The sequence below is a fragment of the Protopterus annectens genome, chromosome 12.part0 (assembly GCF_019279795.1).
Source record: "Protopterus annectens isolate FY-2018-M chromosome 12.part0, PAN1.0, whole genome shotgun sequence".
Taxonomy (NCBI): domain Eukaryota; kingdom Metazoa; phylum Chordata; order Ceratodontiformes; family Protopteridae; genus Protopterus; species Protopterus annectens.
The window spans coordinates 2,416,867-2,440,391 of record NC_056746.1 but is presented as its reverse complement, the minus strand read 5'-3'; the positions used below and the strand labels follow the sequence as shown (position 1 = coordinate 2,440,391).

Here is a 23,525-nt window from a genome sequence, read left to right as displayed (position 1 = left end):
GGTCATTAGAAGAATCAGAAGAAACAGAAACCTGATCAGAAGGATTCATAATCAAGCTCAGCCCTAGGCCTCGGGGGTGGGGGCTGACTACCCGATTAGAGTAATAAGATCTTCAGCCATTTTGATAATTTGTTTTTTAGGCATAGGGGCCTGAACATGTGGCCTGGGCGTCAGTTTTTTTTAGACCTAGATGGACATTTAGGCCTTAGTAGTGAAGGTGGAGTCGATTTAATATGCAGGTCTGTAGGCCTGAATACACCCTCAGAAGCCAGTGCCTGCACAGCGGCTCCAGACCCATCCAAGGTAGAGACACCCACGGGTTCCATAGGTGAAGCATCTCGTGGCATACTGGACTCAGAATGGGTCTCAGTAGAGACTTGCAAATCAGAAGTAGCGGGCATCAGGGGCTACAGAAGCACCTCACTGAGTACAGGCAAACTGGCGACTGGCTTAGGAGAAGAGTCGTCGGCAGTTTTGGACCTCTACAGCCTGTCTTGTCTTTGTATTTTGCTTTTTTCGAATTCCAGTAGTCAGATGGCTAACCGATGACATTTATGGATAATTAAACAGGGAACCTAAATACTTAGAAGCAAAAATGTACCGACAACGGATAGTGCACTGAATAAAGCACAAAACCGACAGCAAAATAAGTCGTGGTCAGGGCCCTAGGCAAGGAATACAGTACGAATGAAAATCTTTAAGAGGTATTCGCTTTCCACAAGTAATGCACTTATTAACTTTTACTGACATCAGTAAGGAGCAAGAAAAAGTTTCCTCAACGGGGTACTTGGCTTTAATTTGAAGACTTCTGTTCTGAAACTCAAAAATGAAAATTTCAGGAGTCTGCTGACCGGCACTTGCAAACTGCTTCTGCTTCGGGCACTGCACGGCAAGAAAGACTGATGTAATGGCATCGGATACATGTTTTACACCCCCGACGACCTGACGTCATGGAAGACGGGACAGCAAACGAAGTAGGACCCAAGACATTGTTAATCAGGCCGACTGAGGGCAACCTGCCAGCAGATTACCCAAATGTAATGACTGCAACAGTGAAACACGAACAAACATCTTGCGTACAAAGGATTGACAGATGCAACAAGCTTTGTAGTCATGTTCTATTCCTAAGCATTGCTTTGTTTTTCAGCGAAAACCAAGCTAGCCATATTGCACAGAACATTCTAGTGGAGAGAAGCTTAAAAGAAAAATACATATACTCTACAGTGGTGTACAATTACAATTCATATCACAAAGCTTATTAGCAAAAGTAAAGTATGCAGTGAATGGCATTACAGAAAGAAAAAATAAATAAAAAGGGGAAAGCAAATCACTGAAAGACAGTGCACTTACTTCAGCATATGCTTCCATGTCTTCTAAAAATTGCCCCAGAAGAGTTGTGGAAAAAGCAAGATCTGCCACCCAAAATGCTTCCAAGCTCTGTAGCCATCCTGCAGAAATATTAAATAGCAGGCATCTTTTAATGTGCGTTTAACATAAATTCATAAAGTCTCAAATAAAAGTTCATTTACCACTCAGAAGAAAAGGAAAAAAGTTACCCATTTGCTGGCAATGAATGTGCAAGATGAAACAGTACTTCATATATTAAATGCTAAACTACAAGTGGGGGTGGAGGTGGTGACAGACTTCCCTATTTATAAGAAAGTCAGAGCCAATACTGTAAAAAAATGGCAACTGTTAGGGAATAATTTTCACACTTTTTTCATTTTACAAAGCAGTAATATGATGGCATCACTACATATACACACAAGGCATGGACTGTGATTTGGCTGTGCTTATTGTTCACCTCCGGATAAATAGGAATATGCCACAGAAGCATCGCATACAGACATTATTCACAGCTTACCATAAGGTTTAAATTCCAGAACATACATCTGATCAAATGTTAAATTAAGACAACTGCAAATGAAAAACTACCAAAATAAGAACATTTAACAAAAGGATGAGAAGATAAAGGACATGCAGAGTGATTACTATGCAGGAAATGGTTTAACAGCCTTAAGCATGTCTAAAAGAACGGCTTGATAGACTGCAACAAGGAATTAAAAGCTGAAATGACAGACAAGCCACTTGTCCAGCTAAATTCTGCTTTTCTGTGGAAGGGAGGGGTGGTATCAGTGCCCAAAAGGAAGGTCACTGTTTCACCTCTATACAAGACTTACTGCACTACACCTGTGTATATTACCGAGCTCTAGCTATGAAGCCAACTTTTCTGTTTGATTAACTGAAGTACTTGAAAGACACCATTATGAAAGTATCACTGGCCTTGCACTACAGTTTAGTGTCTGAGAAGTGTCTTAAATAGTACAAGAACAAACTGTATTCACTTTGAGAAAAAGTACTTGTGAAAAACTGTATTAAATAAACTCACCACTGACAAACTAAAGGCGTATGAACTTTGGCTCTAGATGACTGCTGAAGTGACATCCTGACCCCATGTCCAAAAAATGAGAAAAGGGGATGTAGAAAGATGGATTTAGACAATTTTAATCCAGGAGTAACGCAACAAATTTTACAGCTAAATTTGATTTACTTTTGCTGACTGGGCTATTCCCACTAAGCACAGCCTATTCTGAGAGGAGGCAATGGAGGTTTTCATAATGACTAAAGGAAGACTGGAGAGGACACTGAAGAAATTATAAAGATGACAATCGAGAAATTTGGATATGGAGACAAAAAGATGTTACAAACAGTAAGATATGAAGTTGGAGAGAACAGTAGGCTTTTGTACAAGACACTTAATATTATGAACTAGTGCTTCCCCACTGAAGTATCAATTGTATTTGCTTGTTTCAATTAACATGCACATTTATGAAACATTTGGCTTTCAAAGCATGCTTTCTGACGGAATGAGAATATCCACAAGTATCTGTGCAGGTTTTGATCAGATAATACAAACTTAAGTGCCCCTACTAAACAAAAGAAAAATTATGGCAAAAAGGGTGGTAAGGACAGAAACAAAGCCATGCTAGAAATAGTGAATATTCATATGCATGTACACAAGAAAAACTGTAAATTATAAGTGTATTGTAAATGTAAATAAATCAACCATATTTACCAATGAAGAATCTCTATTCTTTAACAGCACTGAGATATCTTGTACATCCCACCTCAGCTACTGTCAAGTACATGAGGCTATTGGGTCTAAATGGAGAGAAGTCGGCAAGCAAAGGACAGTAGTACTGATGAAATTGATTTCATCCTCAAGTCTTGGTGAGTACCTTAACGAGGTGGACCCTATTTTTCACAAAAATCTCACCAAGACAACACAAATATATAGACGTGTATTTATACAGCAAATATCATGGAGAGAAGTCAGAAAGTAAGATAGCTGGGTGCACAAGACCCAGAATAATAAGTGCCCAATCCTGGTAACTACACTGGTGCCAGGACTGGAAAAAATGACAGTGTAGAATCCTCAAAATACAGAAGCATTCCTACAGTGGGGCCAAGCTAGGCCCAGGGGGAGGATGGCTCCCCTGTTGTAGACTTAGCAGTCCACAATCACAAAAACTGATGTGCAAAAAGCAGCCATAAAGGAGAGAGTGGACTGAAGATAAAAAAAGTATGTACTGTTACTATTATGCAAAAAGCCCAGAATTTCCAGACAAGATAAAGAAAAAGATTGACAAATTACAGGAAAGAAACAACTTCCAGAAGAAAAATGGTCAGAAGCCTCAAACAAAAATGTGTGCTTAATAAAACAGATTTGTGAAAAACAGTATACAAAGAAACTTGGCCCCATATGGAAAATGAAGTATCTGAAGTGTAAAAATATAAACAAAACCTAAAGATTTTTTTGAAAAGTATAAAAACAAATGTACATGGGAAAGAAATATTTGATATGATGCAATATTTATGCAAGTGAAAGCCAAATTAATCAATATAAAGAAGGCAGCCCCAAAGATACTTGAAGTGAAATACAGGTAAAGGCATCCAGATATGGAAAATTTCACAAAAAATAATATCAAAGAGGGGGTGCAGAAAATGAGATTAGTAAAGTAGAAGTTAAACAAATAGAAACTGAAGTTATGGAGTGTCTGAAGTGAAGGATTTGGTGTAGGTCTAACAGGTTACGTTACAGCAAGAAGGAACGAGTCCCCAATGTAAGGAGAAATAGAAAGATCAGGAGACATCTGAAGAAATATGGACATGGGAAAGAGATTTAATATGGTGCAATATCTACGCAAAGGAGAAAGAAAAACTTATCAATACAAAAAGATCAGCACCAAAGATATTGAAGTGAAATACAGGCAAAGGAATCTAGACATGGAAAACTTTACAATACAAAAAAAATAAGACAGAGGAAAAGTACAAAAGGAGATCAGTAATGGAGAAGTAAACAGAAACGGAGGTTATGGAGCACCTGCAAAGTGAAGGATTCAGTGTAGAAAACCTAATTCAGAAAGCACCACAACAGGACTGAGAAATGGACATCTAAATTAAGGGGAAACCAGTGAAACAGGAAGCAACTGGTCAGGTGTCATATGAAGATATTTTGGAGCCTCCATAGGAGGCCAGTGTAAACGTTCACTTGAAGCTTGACAGCAAGGGAAGGAACAGGAAACTGTAGAAACGCTCGACTCAGTCAATGTTGAGGAGTGATAGGTCAGGGAGTTCCCATATAAGAGCAATGGATGGTAAAGGACAAAACTGGAGAATGTGTCACAGGAAGATGCTACAGAACTTTCTACAGAATGCTCGCAGGAAATGGAAAACAAAAAATGTGCCTTCAGTTTAGAAGAAAATGAGCTAAGAGAAGAGTTTCTTGATTTAATAGGGATAAGACATATTAAGATCAATAAAAGAAAGACTGCAGGTCAATAAAACCCAAAAAGTCAAAAGTTTGATAAAACAAATAAACAGTAATTAGGATTGTCCATAGAGATCCATGCGATAACAGAAGCAAGCAGGATATATATTACTGTGCAGCTAAAATCAATAACTGAAAGTTCTACCACAAGAACACAGGGCAGTGAGGGAAAGGAAGGGGAGAAAACAAGTACCATCATGGAAGTATCAAACAGATAAAACTATAAAGTAATTAAGACAAGAAGCATCACTGTTAGAAGAGTATAGAAGAGGGAACAAAAAAATACTTAGATGTGATAAAAGCAATGAGCAGTATTACAACAGATCAGGCTCCATCATGCACTATCGCAAATAAACAATCTCAGCACAGGAGAAACTTAAAAAATACGCAGATAAATAAAGGAAAAGTATAAAATAAACAATTTATTGATGACCCAAAAAGTTTTAGAGAAATGGGAAACAAGGTAAAAGGAACTGAAAGACCACCAAAAACAGAAAAATAGATATGTTTTGGGGAAGCATTTATGAAGATCCGGTGGAACACAACAAAGATGCTAAATGGAAAGAAGTAAAAAAAGAATAAGATGTTTAAAGGTACAGGATATGAAAATGGATGAAGTAACAACCAGACAGATTGAAAAAGTTAAGAAAAACCTAATTGGAAAACCCCAGGCCAAGATGCAGAACCTAACTTCTGCTTAAAAGTATTAACATCTTTGTACGAAGATTTAACCATGAGTAAACATCTATATGCGCACCGTGAACAGACACCAACCTGGCTAACAGGAAAAACAATGCTCTTAACTCGAGTGAACCTGCAACCTACCCTAAAAATTATAGACCAATAACTTTCCTTCTGACGACGTATAAACTATACACTGGAATTGATGCACAGAGTTTATAGTCATTTAGAAGAAAACTCAATTATGGCAATAGAACAAAAAGGCAATAAAAAAAGTAATGTGGAGCAAAGGATCATTTTTTGTTAGTCATAGTGGAGAACTGTAAAAAGGGGAAGAATTTAAGTATGGCATGGACTGACTACAAAAAAGTCACTTGATAGTATCCCACATTCATGGATAAAATAATGCTTACAAATGTACAAGATAAACCCTACACTGATCGACTACATTACAGTGGACCAGGAAACAGTGGGAGACCACTTAGCAATTAAGCAATGATAAAGGACAAATTATCCCGGGGATAAAAATTCAAAGGGGGATATTTCAGGGTGACTGTCACTGGTGATTTTCTGCCTTGCCCTTTACCCATTAAGCTGTTTACGCAAGAGCTTAAGCCATGACTATAATTTGGCTGCTAGAAAACAACAAATTGTAAAGACTTCTCTATTGATTTTATAGTGCATCAGATGAGGAACTGAAAAGCGCAACTGCAAGTTGTGAAAACTTTCAGATACTAGAATGTCATTTGGTCTTGATAAATCTGCAAAAGCACCTTTAAAGCAGAAAAACGGCAGCACCAAGAAAACATCAGTTTGAGACAATAATGTGATGTAAAAATTTGAGCAAGAGGGAGTTTACAAATATTTGGGAATTGAAGGGTCAATAATAAACATGGACAAATGCGAATAACCAATACTTTAGAAGACATGAATTAATCCTGAACAAAGTGTTGACATCCAAGAACACAATTCAAGCTATAAACTAATTTGCTCTTCCTGTCTTAACTCACAGTTTTGGAGTGAAAGACTGGTCCTAAAACGTGTTGTATAGATTAGACAGGAAAACAAGTATGTGCCATGCTCAAATGATTTATAAAAATCAGTGCATACCAAGATTAAATATTCCCTGTTCTGAAGGAAGGATGAGCCTCCTTGAAATTGATTACATGTATAGATCCGCAATTGTGGGACTGCACATGTGCTGACCTCGCACATGAAAGATCTGACATGAGAATAAATCGAAGATGACTTCTCTGCTTAATCTAGCAGAAGCATATCAGCATCAAGCAGGAATGGAAATCAAACCAAAAGTAGATAAAAATCAGGCAGCAACTGAATGCGCCAAAAACGAAAGAATATAAGGTGAAGGACCAGATGAGGAAGAAAAATATGGAAAATGCATAAATATAGTTGCAAGATTAGAAAAAGTACAGTTTTGTACCTACCATAAATGTAGATGTTCGAGGATCCACATTGCTGCAGTCATAACCTGTGGGTAGTCCGCTGTCCTCGGTCGGCCCAAATACCAAAGAGTTAGGCTGGCGTCGGTCATGGGCACCCGGAGTTGACGTCAGTACGTAGTAGTATTTAAGCGCATGACCGACGCCATTTCCTCAGTCTTTCTTGCCCCAGATGTCAGAAGGCCTTAAAAAGAAAAGGCCAGAGCCACAAAGGAGAAAAACAACAACAACAACCCCAAACCAAAGAGGGGAAGGAGGGAGGGAAAATAGGACTGCAGCAATGTGGATCCTCTAACATCTACATTTATGGTAGGTACAAAACTGTACTATGTTCTTAGTCTCACATTGCTGCAGTCATAACCTGTGGGTAGAATCCCAAAGCAAAGGAAAAGGGAGGCTGGCAAACTAAAAGGCATTAGGGGCTGCTAACATGCCCTGTAAGACTGCAGTGGCAAACCCAGCCCTGGACTTGGAAAAAAGAGGGAGATGGTAATGCTTAGTAAAAGTATGAACTGAACTCCAAGTAGCTGCTTCCAAAATATCCTTAGTAGCTACATCCCTCAAAAAAGCAGTAGAAGTGGCAGTAGCCCTAGTGGAATGAGGTCTAAGCCCAGCAGGAACATTTTTCCCATGATGAGAATAACAAAAAGCAATACAATTACCAATCCACTTAAAAATAGTCTGCTTTGAAACAGCTTTCCCTTGTGAACCCAAAGCAAAAGAAACAAATAACTGTTGAGTCTGTCTGAACTCCTTAGTCCTGCTCAAATAACGTAACTGCCTGTGTATATCCAAAGAATGCAAGATTTTTTCCCCCTTATTTTGGGGATCAGCATAAAAGGTAGGCAAATGGATAGACTGATTCAAGGCCACATTAGAAATCACTTTTGGCATGAAAGTAGGATTAGTACGCAAAGAAACTATCCTTATGGAATATTAGAAAGGGTTCAACTGCCATGAGAGCCTGCAATTCAGATACCCTTCTGGCAGAAGTAATAGCCAACAAAAAGGCAGTCTTCCAAGACAAAAACTTCAATTCAGACGTAGCTGCAGGTTCAAAAGGAGGCAAAGTAAGCTTCTCCAACACAAAATTGAGATCCCAGGAAGGAGTAGGAGCTCTACGTGGGGGTCTTATATTTTTCGCCCCTCTAAGAAATTGCTTAAACAAAGGGTGAGAAAATAAAGGAGGGTCACAATCATAGTGAGCAGAAATGGCTGCAGCATGAACCTTCACAGAGGAAAATGACAAACCCTTGTCTAGTAATTCAGTAAGGTACTGCAGTGTAAAACTCAAATTAGGGACATCAAAGTCCTTTGTTGTGCTCCAAAGAAAAAATCTCTTCCATTTATCAGCATAAACTTTTCTAGTGCTAGGCCGCCTAGCTTCCAAGATGACATCTAAAACCTGTTGAGGAAGCTGAGAACCCACAGGCTCTAAAACAGAATACGCCAGGCCGTTAGATGCAGGGACTGCACCCTGACATTGAGCAAATGACTGCTTGACTGGGACAACAAGTGAGGAAGCTGTGGCAAAGGCCAAGGAGGCTCCTGAATTAAACTCCTCAGCAGAGGATACCAGTGCTGTCGTGGCCAATCTGGTGCTATTAAAATCATGCAAGGCTTGTCCCGCCTGACTTTCAAGAGTACCTTGGTAAGGAGAGGCAGAGGAGGAAAAGCATAGACGTGAAGGTTGTTCCAACTGAAAGATAGAGCATCCACTTTCCAAGCTTTTGGGTGAAACATCTGTGCAAAATTTTGGAAGTTGGAAATTTAGTGGAGAAGCGAACAGATCTATGTCTGGAGTTCCCCAAACCACTGTCAACTGTTGAAATACCCGAGGATCCAATTTCCACTTGTGGGGATCCACAATTTGTCTGCTCAATACATCTGCTAGGGAGTTCTGTGCTCCTGGCAGAAACCGTGCTTGAAGAGTGATGTGCAACCCCAGAGCAGTCTCCCACAATATCATAGCTTGTCTGCAAAGAGGGTAAGAATGGGTCCCCCCCTGCTTGTTGATGTACCACATAACTGTAGTGTTGTCTGTTTGAATCAACACCTGTCCTGGTTGAAGTAGGCCCTTGAAAGCCATCAGGGCAAACTGGACTGTTAACATCTCCTTCATGTTGATATGCAAATGCTGTAATTTGGGAGGCCACGTGTCTTGAATCCATTTCCCATTGAAGTGTGCTCCCCAAGCCAGGTCTGAGGCATCTGTCGTTAAGATCTGACTCGCCTCTGGTCGGGTCACAGAGTCCCTTGTTTAGGTGACATTTCTGTGCCCACCACAAGAATTCCTTCTGGATGCACAGTATTATCGGAATGACAGTGTCCAAATCGTGGCAGTGTTGAGTCCATACACTTTTGAGATACCATTGTAGCTTCCTCATATGCAGTTTGGCATTGGGAAGTACCAGAATGCAAGATGCCATGAACCCCAAGGCTTGAAGGACTGTCCTTGCAATCAGCCTGGACAGTACTGATAATTGCTGGAAGTATAGGTGAAGAGTTCTTTGTTTGTCCGGGGTCAGAAAAGCCATCTGAGAGGCTGTATTCAGTCTCACACCCAGAAAGCACATGTCCTGAGAGGGTACTAGACTGGACTTTGTTTCGTTCACAGAATACCCTAGGCACCTTAAAACTGCCATCACATACTGTAGCTGTTGAAGTAACTTGTCTTTGTCTTGAGCAAGAATCAGGCAGTCGTCCAGAAAAGGATAAATTTGTATTCCCCTCAGTCTTAAGAAAGCTATTACAGGAGCCAGAACCTTTGTGAACACCCTGGGCGCAGTAGATAAACCAAAGGGCAATGCAGAGAACTGATAATGAGAAGTACCAGCCCGAAAACGCAGGAACCTCCTGCAGCTGGGCCTGATAGGAATGTGAAGATAAGCTTCTTTGAGATCCAGAGTTACCATCCAGTGATCTTTGCCTAGCAAAGGCAGAAGTTGCTGTAATGTTAACATCTTGAACTTTGGAATGTCTAGGTATGTATTGAGAATGGACAAATCCAGAATTGGCCTCCAAGTGTTTCCTTTCTTTGGCACTAGGAATAGACTAGAATAAAACCCTCGGCCTTCTGACGAAGGTACCACCTGGATCGCCCCCATCTGTAAAAGCAAAGAAATTTGTTCCTGAGCCTCCAACCTTTGCTGAGGAGGTACATCTGGCATGCCTTTGAAAGGGGGAAAAGTGTGGAAATAAAACTTGTAGCCTTGATTTATTATGTCCAACACCCATTTGTCCTGGGTGACCAAATGCCAATTTTGCTTGAAAAGTGCCAACTTTCCCCCTAGAGGAGCTGCCAGAAGAGAAGGGTCTGGCAGCTGAAGATACAGGTCATTGGGTCTGTTTACGAAAAGGCTGACCCCTGCCCTCACCAGAAGATTGTGCAGGAGAACTCCAAGTCCTAGGTCTGAAAGAACCCTGAGCGTGAGCCCTGCCCCTACCATGTCTAGATCTGCCCTTACACTGAAAATCCGAAGAAGGGTAAGACCATCCTCTTGCAGGCCAATTCCTGCTAAACTTAGGGGGCTGCACTTGCAAAAATTCCTTAACTGTCTGCATAGACTTAGCTTTGTCTTCCATCTTTTTCAAAACTGACTCCACAGGGGAACCAAAAAGAACTTCAGATTGAAGGGGGGCATCCAAAATTCGAGCTTTAACATGCTCTGACAAATTTTGATCCTTAAGCCAGGCATGTCTACGAATAACTGAACCAGTAGCAGCCACCCTGGAAGAAGCCTGAAGGGCATCGAAGCCACACTGCAAGGAATGTTTACCAACTTGATCTGAAGCATGAACCAAGTCCTGCAATTCCTTACACTCTATACCCTCAGCTAAAGCATCCATCTTAGCTTTCAATTGACCTAACAGAAAGTTCTGATACTTCAGCATATGGAATTGGCAATTTAAAGCCCTCATAGCTAACGTAGAAGAGGTGTACACTTTTTTACCCCACCTATCCAACGCTCTAGAATCTTTATCCAAAGGAACTGGATTCTTAACCACAGAAGCCCTGACACCCTTAGGCCCTTGAATAATAGTTTCCGGGTCAGCTCTAGGGCTCTTATACAAATATTTATGTGCCTCTGGAACTCTGTAATACCTGTCTGGCTTGACAGGGGCAGGGGTAAAGAATCAGGATTAAGGGAAGCTTCAGAAAAAACATCCTGAACAACATCTAAAACAGGGGGAATAGCCAAAGGTCTATGTTGTGGCAAAAACAAAAATTCTCTAAGCCTCTTACGAGAATCTGAAAAATCCTGACCTTCCCACTTGAAATGCTCCCTCATGGAATGCAAGGTTTCAGAAAAGGAAAAATCCTCTGGAGGTGAAGCAGAAGGACAGGAATCCTCTGCATCCGAATCAGAATAGGGAGGAAAATCCTGAATATCCTCAGCTGAGGACTCAGAGTAATCTGAGGAATGCTCCATTCCCTCTAAATCTGTCTCCACCCTAGGCCTTTTCTCTGGAGGGGGCATAGAACCCCTGATCAAAGTAATCAAATACTCTGCCATTTTCAACATATGTTTTTTAGGAACAGAGCCCGAAGAACCAGGGCTGTGGCCCGTACCAGAAACACCAGGTCTAGCCTTAGCAGGGCCTTTAGTGACTGAAGTAGAAGGCCTAATAACCTTTTGTAAGGATGGAACCACAGAAACTTGAGAAGCACCCTCGGCCTGACCCAACTCCTGAGAGGCCAACTCCTGTAAAAGTAAAGGTTCCCCCTGGGATTCAGCCGAGACCTCGGCTGGATCCACAGATTCAACAGTAGATTCCATAGAACCGGCGTCCGCAACGGACAACTCATCCGGTTTAGACCTTAAAGATTTATCTTTTCGCTTTTTAGCGGTAGCGGGCGTCTGAGGATCCGACGGCATGTTGTAGTTACACCGCTTACCGAAAACAAGCCTAGCACAGTCTAATCTGCGTTTAATAGTGCGCTTATTAAATCTAGCGCAAAAGCGACACCAGACTACGTCGTGCTCAGGCCCTAAGCAAGGAATACAGAGAGAATGGTAGTCCCTATGAGGTATCTGTTTCCCACAAGAAATACAATTATTAACTTTTTCTGACATCCGGATTAACTGAGGCAAGAAGAGACAAAAATTTTCCCCAACAGGGTACTTAGCCCAACTTGGTCTTCGGTCTGAAACTCGAAAACTGAAAATTTCAGAACGCCGAACGGCACTTGCAAACGCTGCTTCTGCTTTGGACCACGCGGCAAGAAAGACTGAGGAAATGGCGTCGGTCATGCGCTTAAGTTCTACTACGTACTGACGTCAGCTCCGGGCGCCCATGACCGACGCCACAACTCTTTGGTATTCGGGCCGACCGAGGACAGCGGACTACCCACAGGTTATGACTGCAGCAATGTGAGACGAAGAACATCTTCTGGAAGAACCTCATGTTGATCAGGATCTAATGCAGGAATGGTTAAGAGACGAAACACACTGGTTTACAAAGTCCATTGAACATGTGGGAGAAACTGATAAATGTAGGTTTTGTAAAACAGAACTGGAAAACAGTTGCACACCTTGTTGATGGTTGTGATATACAAATGGTAGGAGGACTGTATACTGAAAGACAATGTGACAATGCTGTTGCTCTGGGGATTGTGCAAACATTATGGTACTGAAGTGGCTGAAAAACACTGGAAAATATGAGCCCCAAAGCATCACAGAAAATGAACTCTACATTGCATGGGATCACCCATTACCTACAGTTCAAAAGATAGACGCTAGAAAACCTGATGTAATAGTCCATGAGAAGACAGAAGTAAGCATTGATCATTGAAATTGCCACACCCAGTGTCTACAGTGTCTTGCATACAGAGAGACAGTCATACAATATCAGGACTTGCAGGCAGAAACAAAAGCAATGTGGAAGATACCCAGATAGTTCCAATAGTAGTAGGAGAAAAAGGTCTTCTAAAAAAAATCTACAGTCACATTTAAATATGTTATCAATACATGTAACCCTATACGAACTGCAGAAGGCGTCATTACTGGCCACGTTGCGAGTGCTGCAAAGAGCACTTCTGGCTGACCAAGATTGAAAATACTAATTTCATGAACTTTAATCGTACTTGAACTTTGAAATGGGGTCCATTCCTATCATGGTATTAGAAACCCAAGAGACTTATAAATTACAAAAAAAAGACCATTTAATTAATTTACTGGCATTTGATTACTGGGAAAGAGGGCAGCACAGTGGTGTGGCAGACAGTGCTGTTGCCTCATAGTAACAGGTTCCCTGCTTCAATTCTGGGTAGGGGTGCCTTCTGTGCGGAGTCTGCATGTCCTCCATGTGTTCACATGGGTTTACACTGGGCTCTCCAGTTTCCTCCCACATTCCAAAGACAAAGTAGGCAGACTGGACACTAAATTGGCCATAGGTTTGAGTGAGCATGTGTGTGGTGTGGAAGAACAATCATGACGGGGCTAGCCACCCAGTGGTGTAAACCTTAGCTATAGACAATTATCACTGCTGAAGTGACACCATAGCCCCATGAGCAAAAATGGGAAAAATCAGTCAGATGAAATGACTGGGAAAGTGACTGAATCGAAGCCCATTTTCAGTGGAGGCCTGGGGAGAAAAGCTCCACCCTTGGGTCAAATTACAACAGACAACAATCAGAAGAATTAACCAAGCAGAATAGTTTTTCATTCACTTTTTGAATGCAGGAACCGGTCAGCCAGGAAGACTAAGTAAGTGGCATACAAAGTACAATCTATTTCTCAAGAGAAAGGACAGCAGCCAACTTAGTAAGTGGTCCTTACAGTGCAAGGACAACTGTCTGGGGGGGGGGGGGGGGGTGTTAAACTAATTTCCAGCACTGGGGGACATGCATTTGACTAAAAGTTAATATGCAAGTTTCAAGTTAAATTTGCTTACATTGTACAAAGACAAAATTCTCAGTGAAAATGTTTGAGAGATGGCTCTTGTGGCAGAGCTTCTGCAGTATTGGGGTCAGATGTAGTGATCACAAGCTCTGCACTGTGAAGGAAGTTGGTGACCAAGTGACTATGGTTTGAAGTGTCGCCTGAGGGGTGGCACTTCAGGAGTGTAGTACCCCACTTGGATTAATTTTTCCAGTACTGACATTATAGTACACGACAATTAGAAAGTTTTAGAAAAGAACTCTAATAGTGAACATCTGCCAGGTGAGTTATCTGTTAGGCCAGTGAGACCGCACTGCAAAAGTTTCCTCACATCTCGTTTGTAATGCTTTCAAAAGTGTATCTTTGAAGTTTATTGTACTTCCTACTCCAGATTAATTCTCAACTCTTGCAGTCAGGAACATGCCCACTTTCTTCATTGGCAAATTCAACTATCCCTTGAATTTAGTAGCAAACCCATCCACTAAAGCACACATTCTGGGGAAAAATAAATCACTCAGTTAACACTTAAAAGCTATACCACTCATAAGGCCATGAAAACCTGCCTTGGTAGTAAATGTAACAAGCTGCTGAATGGAGACAAAGAGGAAGGTAGCAGTGACCTTGCCACACCCCCGATGATGCTGCTGTAAACTGAGTGACCCAGAATTTTTTTTACATCCAGCAGGGAATCTTACTGGTGTCTGTAAAGCACATGGATCCTCAAGTAGTTAAAACTCCTAAGCTGTAGGAGTCAAAATGCAGCCAACAGAAACTTAAAATTGAAGCACAAACCTAGCAAAGCGCATGGAATCAAAGTCTAAACAATAATGCAAGAAAAAGGTGTTAACTTAATTAATCAGCAGCTGCAAATCAGTCTGCAATGTAGACGCTTATGCAATGAAGCAGCCTGTTGCTGGTGTTGTGGCACTTTACACCATCACTGTCAAACGGGTAGCTTACCATATGAGCAATCCACGAAGCAAGTGTATTTTTTGTAGAGTGCGTTCTCAACAAAGTTTATGACAAAAGATGACTTGTCTGTTGGCACTCCCTCCACAGAATGAGAGGCTAAAGCACACCAAGACAAAAGAGTAACTGAAGAGAGGAAACATTTGGGGTTGCCCACCTGTTTTTTCTTTAAATATAAATACCAACCAATACACATGCATGGTGAAACCCAAATTGATTTATCTACTTTTTGTTACTCTAACTCCACGTTCACCACTCCCACTGTGTGCCACTCATGGTTCAGTCATCGCATTATGCAACCAGTGTTTCACCTTAAAATTTCTTTTTGCTACTCCCCATTCTAAACTCCTATCTGGCCTCTGTCAGCACTCCTTACTCCACCCTTCTTACACTTACGATGTAGAACGCCAGCACTTCCATTTTTCATCTCCTGAATCTCCCTCTTATTTGTGAAGACTGCACCATTCTGTGGGATTAGCAGTAACATTCCATCCATCACTTGGTTAAGTGCTGACCCTTATTTATATTCCTAGCTATTACATTGCTTTTTGATGCCAGCAATTGTAAACCCATCGCTTCTACTCCACACTATTATAAGTCACCATACTCGATTCTCATATGCTATCTGCCTCTCCATATCTTTCTATGCCTCTAATGAAACTTTCTATACATCTTGCAACTAGTCACTCAAAATATACTGTGCATTCCTACTCTTAATCCGCACCATCAACGGCTTTCTTTCAGACTTTTCTTCTTCGTCTTTGGGCATAAGGAGACCATCCATATGGGAGTGTTGCATGCTGCTTCCCTAACCCGTTTTGTACTTGCCTACTCTATCACTTTTTTCATCTTCTCTATACTCTTCTTGATGTCTTCTTTAGGTCTGCTTTTCCTTTCCCCAGTTTCAATGTTTATTAGCCTACCATTACAAATCTGTGTGTCCTTCATTTCTTCCACAGTGCTGTCCTACTACTTAGCCTTATTCTTCCCATATTGCTTCCTCTTTTCCCAATGCCCGTTTTCATTTTATGACACCATGTCTTTCTAGGCAAGCCATACTGCCTATCCCTACAGTAGGCTCTGCCTCCAAAACTTTAGCCTTCCTCTAATTATTCCACGCTCATTCATTCCCCATCAGTGACTGCAGTAACCGACTCGGGCAACAGCTGACCAAAGAGCAGTCATCCACACAAGAATGGAGGTGGTTGGATTCCAGCTGCCCACAGTCAGCCATTACAGTCATATGCCCACTAAGCTGATTGCTCCAACCCCTTTTAAAATGGTTTGACTCATAGAAAAGAAAATGGGATCCAGGGGCAGACTAGCAGAGCTGTCCGAAAGGTGAACTCCGATACAAATCTAAGACATGTCAGAATTTAGCAATTCACAGGTGCTGGAAGCCAGCGGAGCTCCAGCATAGGATGGGACCAACTAGAAACTCTCATTCCTACTCTCCTTTAATGCCTGCTGCATGTCCTCTGAAGAGAGATGTCTAAACGAAATAAAAAAACAACCATACAGCCCAATGCAGGATTAGAAATCTCTTGCCCTGTGTGAGCAAATTTCTGGTAAATGTCTCTGGCTAAGTGCATGGACTCCCACTCCACATCAAAGTTCATCCCTCCACATTTAAGCACAACTTGGATCTATGACCAGGAAACAGAAAATGTACCCCAAGTCTGCCCCCTGTACTACTACTAAACAGAGGCAGCTCCTAAACACCACCTCATGCATGAATCTCCTCAAATTATGTATGGTAGGATCCCAATCATCATCATTACGGGTGATATCCTTCCCATGGTCTGTAATTGTGTAAGGCCAATCTATAACCCAAAGGGGATAGGGTTATTTTCAGCACAAAAAGTGAAAATGACCAAGCTTAAAACAGCCCACAAGGGCAACTACCCTAGTACTTGCATATGACAAAAGAAAACTATTGTCTGAACAAAAAACAAAGTTACCAGAAGCATCTTTGTATGTTTTGTTTCTTCAAGACTGGTTATCAGAAGTAAGGAGAAGACAAAGTAACACTTCTGCCCACAGGAAAGAAAACTCATCTCATATCCAGGCCTTTTTACAAGGTGTCACAGAACTATTGCAACAGCCTGTTGTAACAAAAGGCAAACCAATCTAACTTGCCACAGGTGGACAATCTCCAGGAAGACCTATAAGTGCAACATCCAAACACAAGGTCTGTCCTGGATTTGCTGTCTGCTACTTTGTTCTGCTTTGATGGAATGTTGCCTATAGGAAAAACTGCTAGGCTGTCAGCTTCCAGGCTATCATGGCTGGTCTGCCAAAGTGGGTGCATGTGTGCGCGGGGGGACTTATGACCAACAGTGGTCCAAGTTTTCACAGGTGATTCACTGCTTTGACAGCCATCAAAATGGCCATTTCCTTATGGGTGGGGAAAAAAAACATCACATGCACTGGGGTTTGCTGCCTTGAAATACAACCCCATACGAAAAGCCTAAGGAGTCAGGGGAGTCAGCTGTGAGAATAGGAATACGAGGAAGAAATGGTTTCTGTAAAACTGAACTGTCCCACCCAAATACTTAATTTCTGATTAATTATAGGACTGGAATAGGAAAAGTACAGTTTTGTACCTACCATAAATGTAGATGTTAGTGTATACACTGCTGCAGTCATTACACTTGGGTTATCCTGCCGTCAGACGGTTCCCCAGTCGGTCTGAGGTCCAAAGTCTTGGTCCGGCATCGGTTGCTGTCACCTCCTCCCTGACGTCAGTGCGACAGGGGTATATAAGATGCAGCCGATGCCATTTTCTTCAGTTTTTCGTGCCCCAGACGTCAGGTGCCTCCATATAGGTAGGCAATTCCAATTGCTAATAAAACATACATAGGAAAAGCAAAAAACAACTTAAAGCTACCAGCAAATACTCCCCATAGGTAGTAAGGGTATAAGACTTGGGTACGTACCTGCCAGTAAGAGGGGAAGGAGGGAGGGTAACCTGGACTGCAGCAGTGTATACACTAACATCTACATTTATGGTAGGTTCAAAACTGTACTATGTTCATCGTGTTACACTGCTGCAGTCATTACACTTGGGTAGAATCCCAAAGCTGAGGTAGGGTGGCTGGTTCTAGAAGGCATTAGGGGTGGCTATAAGGCCCTGCAGCACTGCAGTGGCGAAGCCAGCTCTGGAATAAGAGTATAGGGGCAGATGGTAATGCTTGGTCAAGGTATGTACATTACTCCAAGTTGCTGCTTCCAAAATATCCTTGGTAGGTACTCCCAGGAGGTAGGCAGGTGAAGTGAGATCTAATGCTGCCAGGAACAGGTTTTCCATGGTATGCATAGCAGAAACGTATACAATGTCCTATCCATTTTGAAATAGTCTGTTTTAAAATGGCTTTTCCCTGTGCTCCAGTACCATATGCTACCAATAATTGCTCAGATTTTTTGAAAGCTTTGGTTTTGTCCAAGTAGAAGCGTAACTGCCTGTGAATGTCCAAAGAGTGCAGTAGTCTCTCCCCTTTATTCTGTGGTTTAGGATAAAAAGTTGGCAGGTGAATAGTTTGGTTTAGAGCCACACTTGATACCACCTTTGGCATAAACGTAGGGTTCTTAAAGACACCCTGTCCTGGTGGAAAATGAGGAAAGGTTCCACTGCCATTAGTGCCTGTAATTCTGAAACTCTTTGTGCTGATGTTACTGCCAGGAGCAGAGCAGTTTTCCAAGAGATATATTTTAATTCTGCTGTGTTAGCTGGCTCAGAAGGAGGTAAAGTCAGTTTTTCCAAAACAAAGTTGAGGTCCCAAGTTGGAGTAGTTGCTCTACGGGGCGGTCTTATGTTTTTAGCCCCTCTGAGGTACTGTTTTAACAGAGGATTAGAGAAAATTAGTGGATCCGTGTTGTAATGAGCAGAGATGGCAGATGAGTGGATCTTGATGGATGAGAAGGTGAGGCTTTTGTCCAGCATCTCAGTTAAGTAATGTAGAATCTGAGGAATGTTTGGGACAAGAGAGTCAAGGCTGTGAGCTTGGTTCCAGGCACAATCTCTTCCATTTATCCGAATAGGCTTTCCTGGTACTAGGCCTTCTAGCCTCAAGAATGACATCCATAACAGCTTTGGAGAGAGGCACTGCTTGCTTGACTAAGGAATCTTCCATGCAGCTAGGTTCAAGGTCTTTATCTGGCTGTGTAGCATTTGATTGTTATGCTGAGTCAACAGATGTGGGATTTGAGGCAAAATCCAGGGTGGTTCGTGTGCTAAGCTCCTTAAGATTGGGTACCAGTGCTGGCGTGGCCAATCTGGTGCAATCAGGATCATCTTTGGCTCTTCTTGCCTGGCTTTTATGAGTGTCTTTGGCAGGAGAGGTAGTGGTGGGAAAGTGTATACTTGTAGGTTCTCCCAGCTGAATGAGAGGGCATCCACTTCCCATGCTTGTGGATGGTAACTCCTTGTGCAGAATTTTTGTAGCTGGCAGTTTATTGGGGATGCAAACAGATCTATGTCCGGGCTCCACCATTTCTGTGTTATCATTCTGAATATTTGTGGATTCAATTCCCATTCGTGGGAATCCATGATGTTTCTGCTTAAGTCGTCTGCCAGTGTGTTTCTCTCCTGGCAGGAATTGTGCTTGCAGATTAACTTGAAGGTTTATAGCTGTGTTCCACAAGGTCATGGCTTGTCTGCATAGGGGGTAGGAGTAAGTGCCCCCTTGCTTGTTTATGTACCACATAACTGTGGTGTTGTCTGTCTTTATCAGTAGTTGTACTGGATGCAGCAGGTCCTTGAAAGCTATAAGGGCATTTTGTACAGCTAGCATCCCTTTTTGAATGATGTGAAGATGCCTTTGTTCTGCGGGCCACGTGCCATGAATACACTTGCCTGCTATGTGTGCTCCCCAGGCATAATCAGATGCATCTGTTGTGTTTGCCTGGCTGTGGGTTGTGTAAAAGGCTGTCCCTTGATGAGGTGACAAGCTTGAGCCCATCAATGAAACTCCTGTTGAAGGCAAGGGATTAGTGGTATAACTGTTTCCAAACTGACAGTGTTGAAACCATACATTCTTTAGGTACCATTGTAGTTTCCTCATATGCAGTTTGGCATATGGAATTAGTAGTATGAAGGATGCCATGTAACCCAAGGCCAGCAAAATTTTTCTTGCAGGGAGCTGGGTCTTTGTTGCCAACAATTGAAAGTACTGAGTCAGTTTGTCCCTGCTTGTCTGGCGTGAGATAAGCCATCTGGGCGGTTGTGTTCAAGCTGACACCCAGGAATATAATCTCTTGTGAGGGCACTAGTTTTTACTTCTTTTCGTTTACTGTGTACCCCCAAGCAACTTAACTTTTTTACAAACGTCAGATGCTTTAGAAGAATGTCCTTGCTCTTTGCTTGAATCAGGCAGTCGCCCAGGTACGGATAAATTTGAATTCCTTTCTGTCTGCAAAATGCAATTACTGCTGCCAGGCACTTTGTGAAGACCCTGAGCACAGTAAATAAGCCAAAGGGCAGTGCAGAGTATTGGTAGTGCATTGAACCAGCTATGAATCTGAGGTATCTTCTGCAGTTTTGTCTGATAGGGACATGCAGGTATGCCTCCTTGAGGTCCAAAGTCACGAGCCAAGCTTTCTTGCCAAGCATGGGAAGAAGCTGCTGTAATGTCAACATTTTAAATTTCGGAACATCCAGGTAAGTGTTTAGAAATGAAAGATCCAGAATGGGCCTCCAGGCTTTGTCCTTTCTGGGTACCAGAAAGGGTCTTGAGTAAAATCCTTATCCTTGCTCCTGTGATGGTACATTTGAATAGCTCTCATATCCATGAGTGCTGTAATTTGTTTTTGAGCCTCTGACCTTTGATTTGGTGGCAGATTTGGCATTCCTTTTAAACTTGGCAGAGTGTGAAAGTGGAACCTGTAACCTTGAAATACAATGTTGAGAACCCATTTGTCCTTGGTGATCATTTGCCAATTGTGATAGAAGAGGGCCAGTTTTCCTCCCAAGGGGCTGCCAAGAGGGATTTGTCTGGCAGCTGTAGTGGTAAAGTCATTGGAACTGTTTTTTATATGGTTGGGGCCTGTCTTCCCCTTCTTTCTGGCCTGATGCAACCCATTGCCGAGGCCTATAAGGACCTTGTGTGTGACCTCTACCTCTTGGACGTCTGTATCTTCCCCTTTGAGGTCTGTCTAATTAGAAAGGACCAATTCTTAGTTGGCCAGTTTCAGCTAAATCAAGGAGGCTGAATCTGTAAGAAATCCTTCACCGTTTGCACAAATTTTGCCTTATCCTCCATCTTCTTTAATACCTCTTCTGCCACAACTCCAAACAACACATCCTGCTGCAAAGGTGCATCCAATAATTTTGCTTTAACATGATCTGGTAACGTATGTTCTTTAAACCAAGCATGTCTTCTAATGACGGGGCCTGTAACTGCTGCTCTGCAGGAGGCCTCTAGAGAATCAAAACCACATTGCAAAGTATGCTTTCCCACTTGTTCAGCTGCATGCAATAAATCCTGCACTTCTTTAAAATTAGGAGGATCTTATTGTGGAAGCATTTTCTGTTTTAACTGAGACAGTAAAAACTGCTGATGTTATAGCATGTGAAACTGGCAATTTAAGGCTCTCATTGCTAAAGTTGCAGACGTATATACTTTCTTTCCCCATCTGTTTAATGCTCTGGAATCTCCATCAGAGGGAACTGGATTCTTGGCCGATGAGGCCTTAACTCCTTTGGGTCCCTGAGAAATAGTTTCAGGGTCAGCTACAGGGTTTTTCTACAGAAATATACGAGAGTCACAGACTCTGTAGTATCTGTCAGGTTTAACAGGGGCTGGAGATAAGGAATCAGGACTTAAGCTGGATTCAGTATACACATCATCCACAATATCTAACACTGGCGGAATAGCAAGGGGTCTGTGTTGAGGTAGTAAAAGGAAGTCTCTGAGCCTTTTCTTGAATTCTAAGTAATCCTGGCCTTCCCAGTGGAAATGCTCCCTCATGGTATGTAGGGATTCCTCAAAGTAGTCCTCAGGCGGTGAGGCTGATGGAATTGATTCCTCAGCATCCTCATAAGGGGTAAAGAGTATCCTAGGTCTGAGGATGAATCAGACGAGATGGACACCTGGTCGGATGAGTCATAGTCTGCATGCTGTCTAGGCCTTTTATCAGGAGGGGAATGGGACCCCCTGATCAGAGTGATTAGGTCTTCGGCCATTTTGAGCATTTGTTTCTTAGGCATGGAGGCCTGTCCTGGAGAATGCTGTATTTGTTTCTTTGATTTTAAAGGAGGCTTAGACTTAGCTGAGGGTTTAATGCTTAACTAAGTAGGTCTGAAGACACCCTTTGAAGCTGTGGGTTGCTCATCTACTCCGGATCTCTCTGAAAGGATAGTCTCAGTAGGCTGAATAACTTGTGCGTCCTTAGGCCCAGCCATCTCCACGTGGGAGTCGTCGGCGACCTGTGGGTCTACAGAAACTGGCGTCAGGGGCTGCGAAGGCACCTCGCTGAAAACCGGAGAATCGGCGACTGGCCTAGAAGAGGCTTAGTCAGTTTTAGGCCTCGGATGCCTATCTTTGTCTTTGCGCTTTTTATGTATTCCGGTCGTCGGAAGTTCCGACGGCATGGTATAATTGAATTTTCTACCAAAATAATGTCGGGCAAAATCAGACGTTTAATAGTGCGCTTGTTAAACCTAGCGCAAAACAGTCAACCAGTGACGTTGTGGTCTGGGCCTAGGCATGGGATACAATAGGAATGGAAATCCTTATGAGGTACTTGCTTCCCACAAGAACAGTTATTAACTTTTACTGACATTGGTCTGAGGCAAGAAAAAGTTTTCCCAACTGGGTACTTAGCTTTGTAGAAGACTTTGGTTCTGGATTCGGAATGAAAATCTCAGGAGATGGCCGACCGGTCTTGCGAACTGCTCTTGCTTCAGGCACCGCGCGCGGCAAGAAAGACTGAAGAAAATGGCATCGGCTGCATCTTATATACCCCTGTCGCACTGACGTCAGGGAGGAGGCGACAGCAACAGACGCCGGACCAAGACTTTGGAACTCAGGCCGACTGGGAAACCGCCTGACGGCAGGATAACCCAAGTGTAATGACTGCAGTAGTGTAACACAAACACCTGAAGACAGTGATCCTTGATCCAAATGGATTTCAGGCATCAATGAGTTTTTCCTCATGGAGCTTGGACAAAGGAATCATGAGAATGAATGAAGCCATGTTAAGATACAGCTGAGCAAGTTAAATTTACAGTAACAGTAAACATCTGAATGATCACTGCTGCAGTAACCTTAGCTATATGAGTTATATCTTGCCACGGATATAACAGCCAGCTTGCTTCCAAAGCTTCAGGGCACCTTACACTTGCTCGAAGTCAAGCAGCCTGAGCTGACAAATACAAGTCTGGGTGGGGAGCTCTTCAAAGCTTCCCTGCCAGTAGAAAAAGGGAGAGGGAGCCCTGAAAGGGCAATGCTAGGAACAAAAAAATAAATGGCAAAAAAAAAAACACATCAAAAACAAGGGGGACAGAGTCCCTAGACAATGGCCATAACAAAACTTGATTTGGATCTAGAGAAGGAATCAAGCTTAAAGTGCTTTGTAAAAGTATGTACAGAGGACCAAGTTGCAGCTTCTAAAATACTTCTAGAATCAATCCCTTTCCAAAAAGCCATAGATTAAGCCAAGGTCCTTAGCAGAATGGGCTTTGACCCTGCCTGGAATGGT

The 23,525-nt window shown here is 42.3% G+C and overlaps 1 protein-coding gene across 1 annotated transcript in view; it reads right to left on the bottom strand.

The window, feature by feature from the left end:
* Window positions 1-23,525, bottom strand: part of LOC122817306 (serine/threonine-protein kinase SMG1-like) — a gene marked incomplete in the record, with an annotated part of 2,898,779 nt that overhangs the window by 2,782,981 nt on the left and 92,273 nt on the right. The window contains 1 exon segment of the mRNA XM_044090530.1: window positions 1,351-1,448. Coding sequence (XP_043946465.1) covers window positions 1,351-1,448 — 98 coding nt within the window.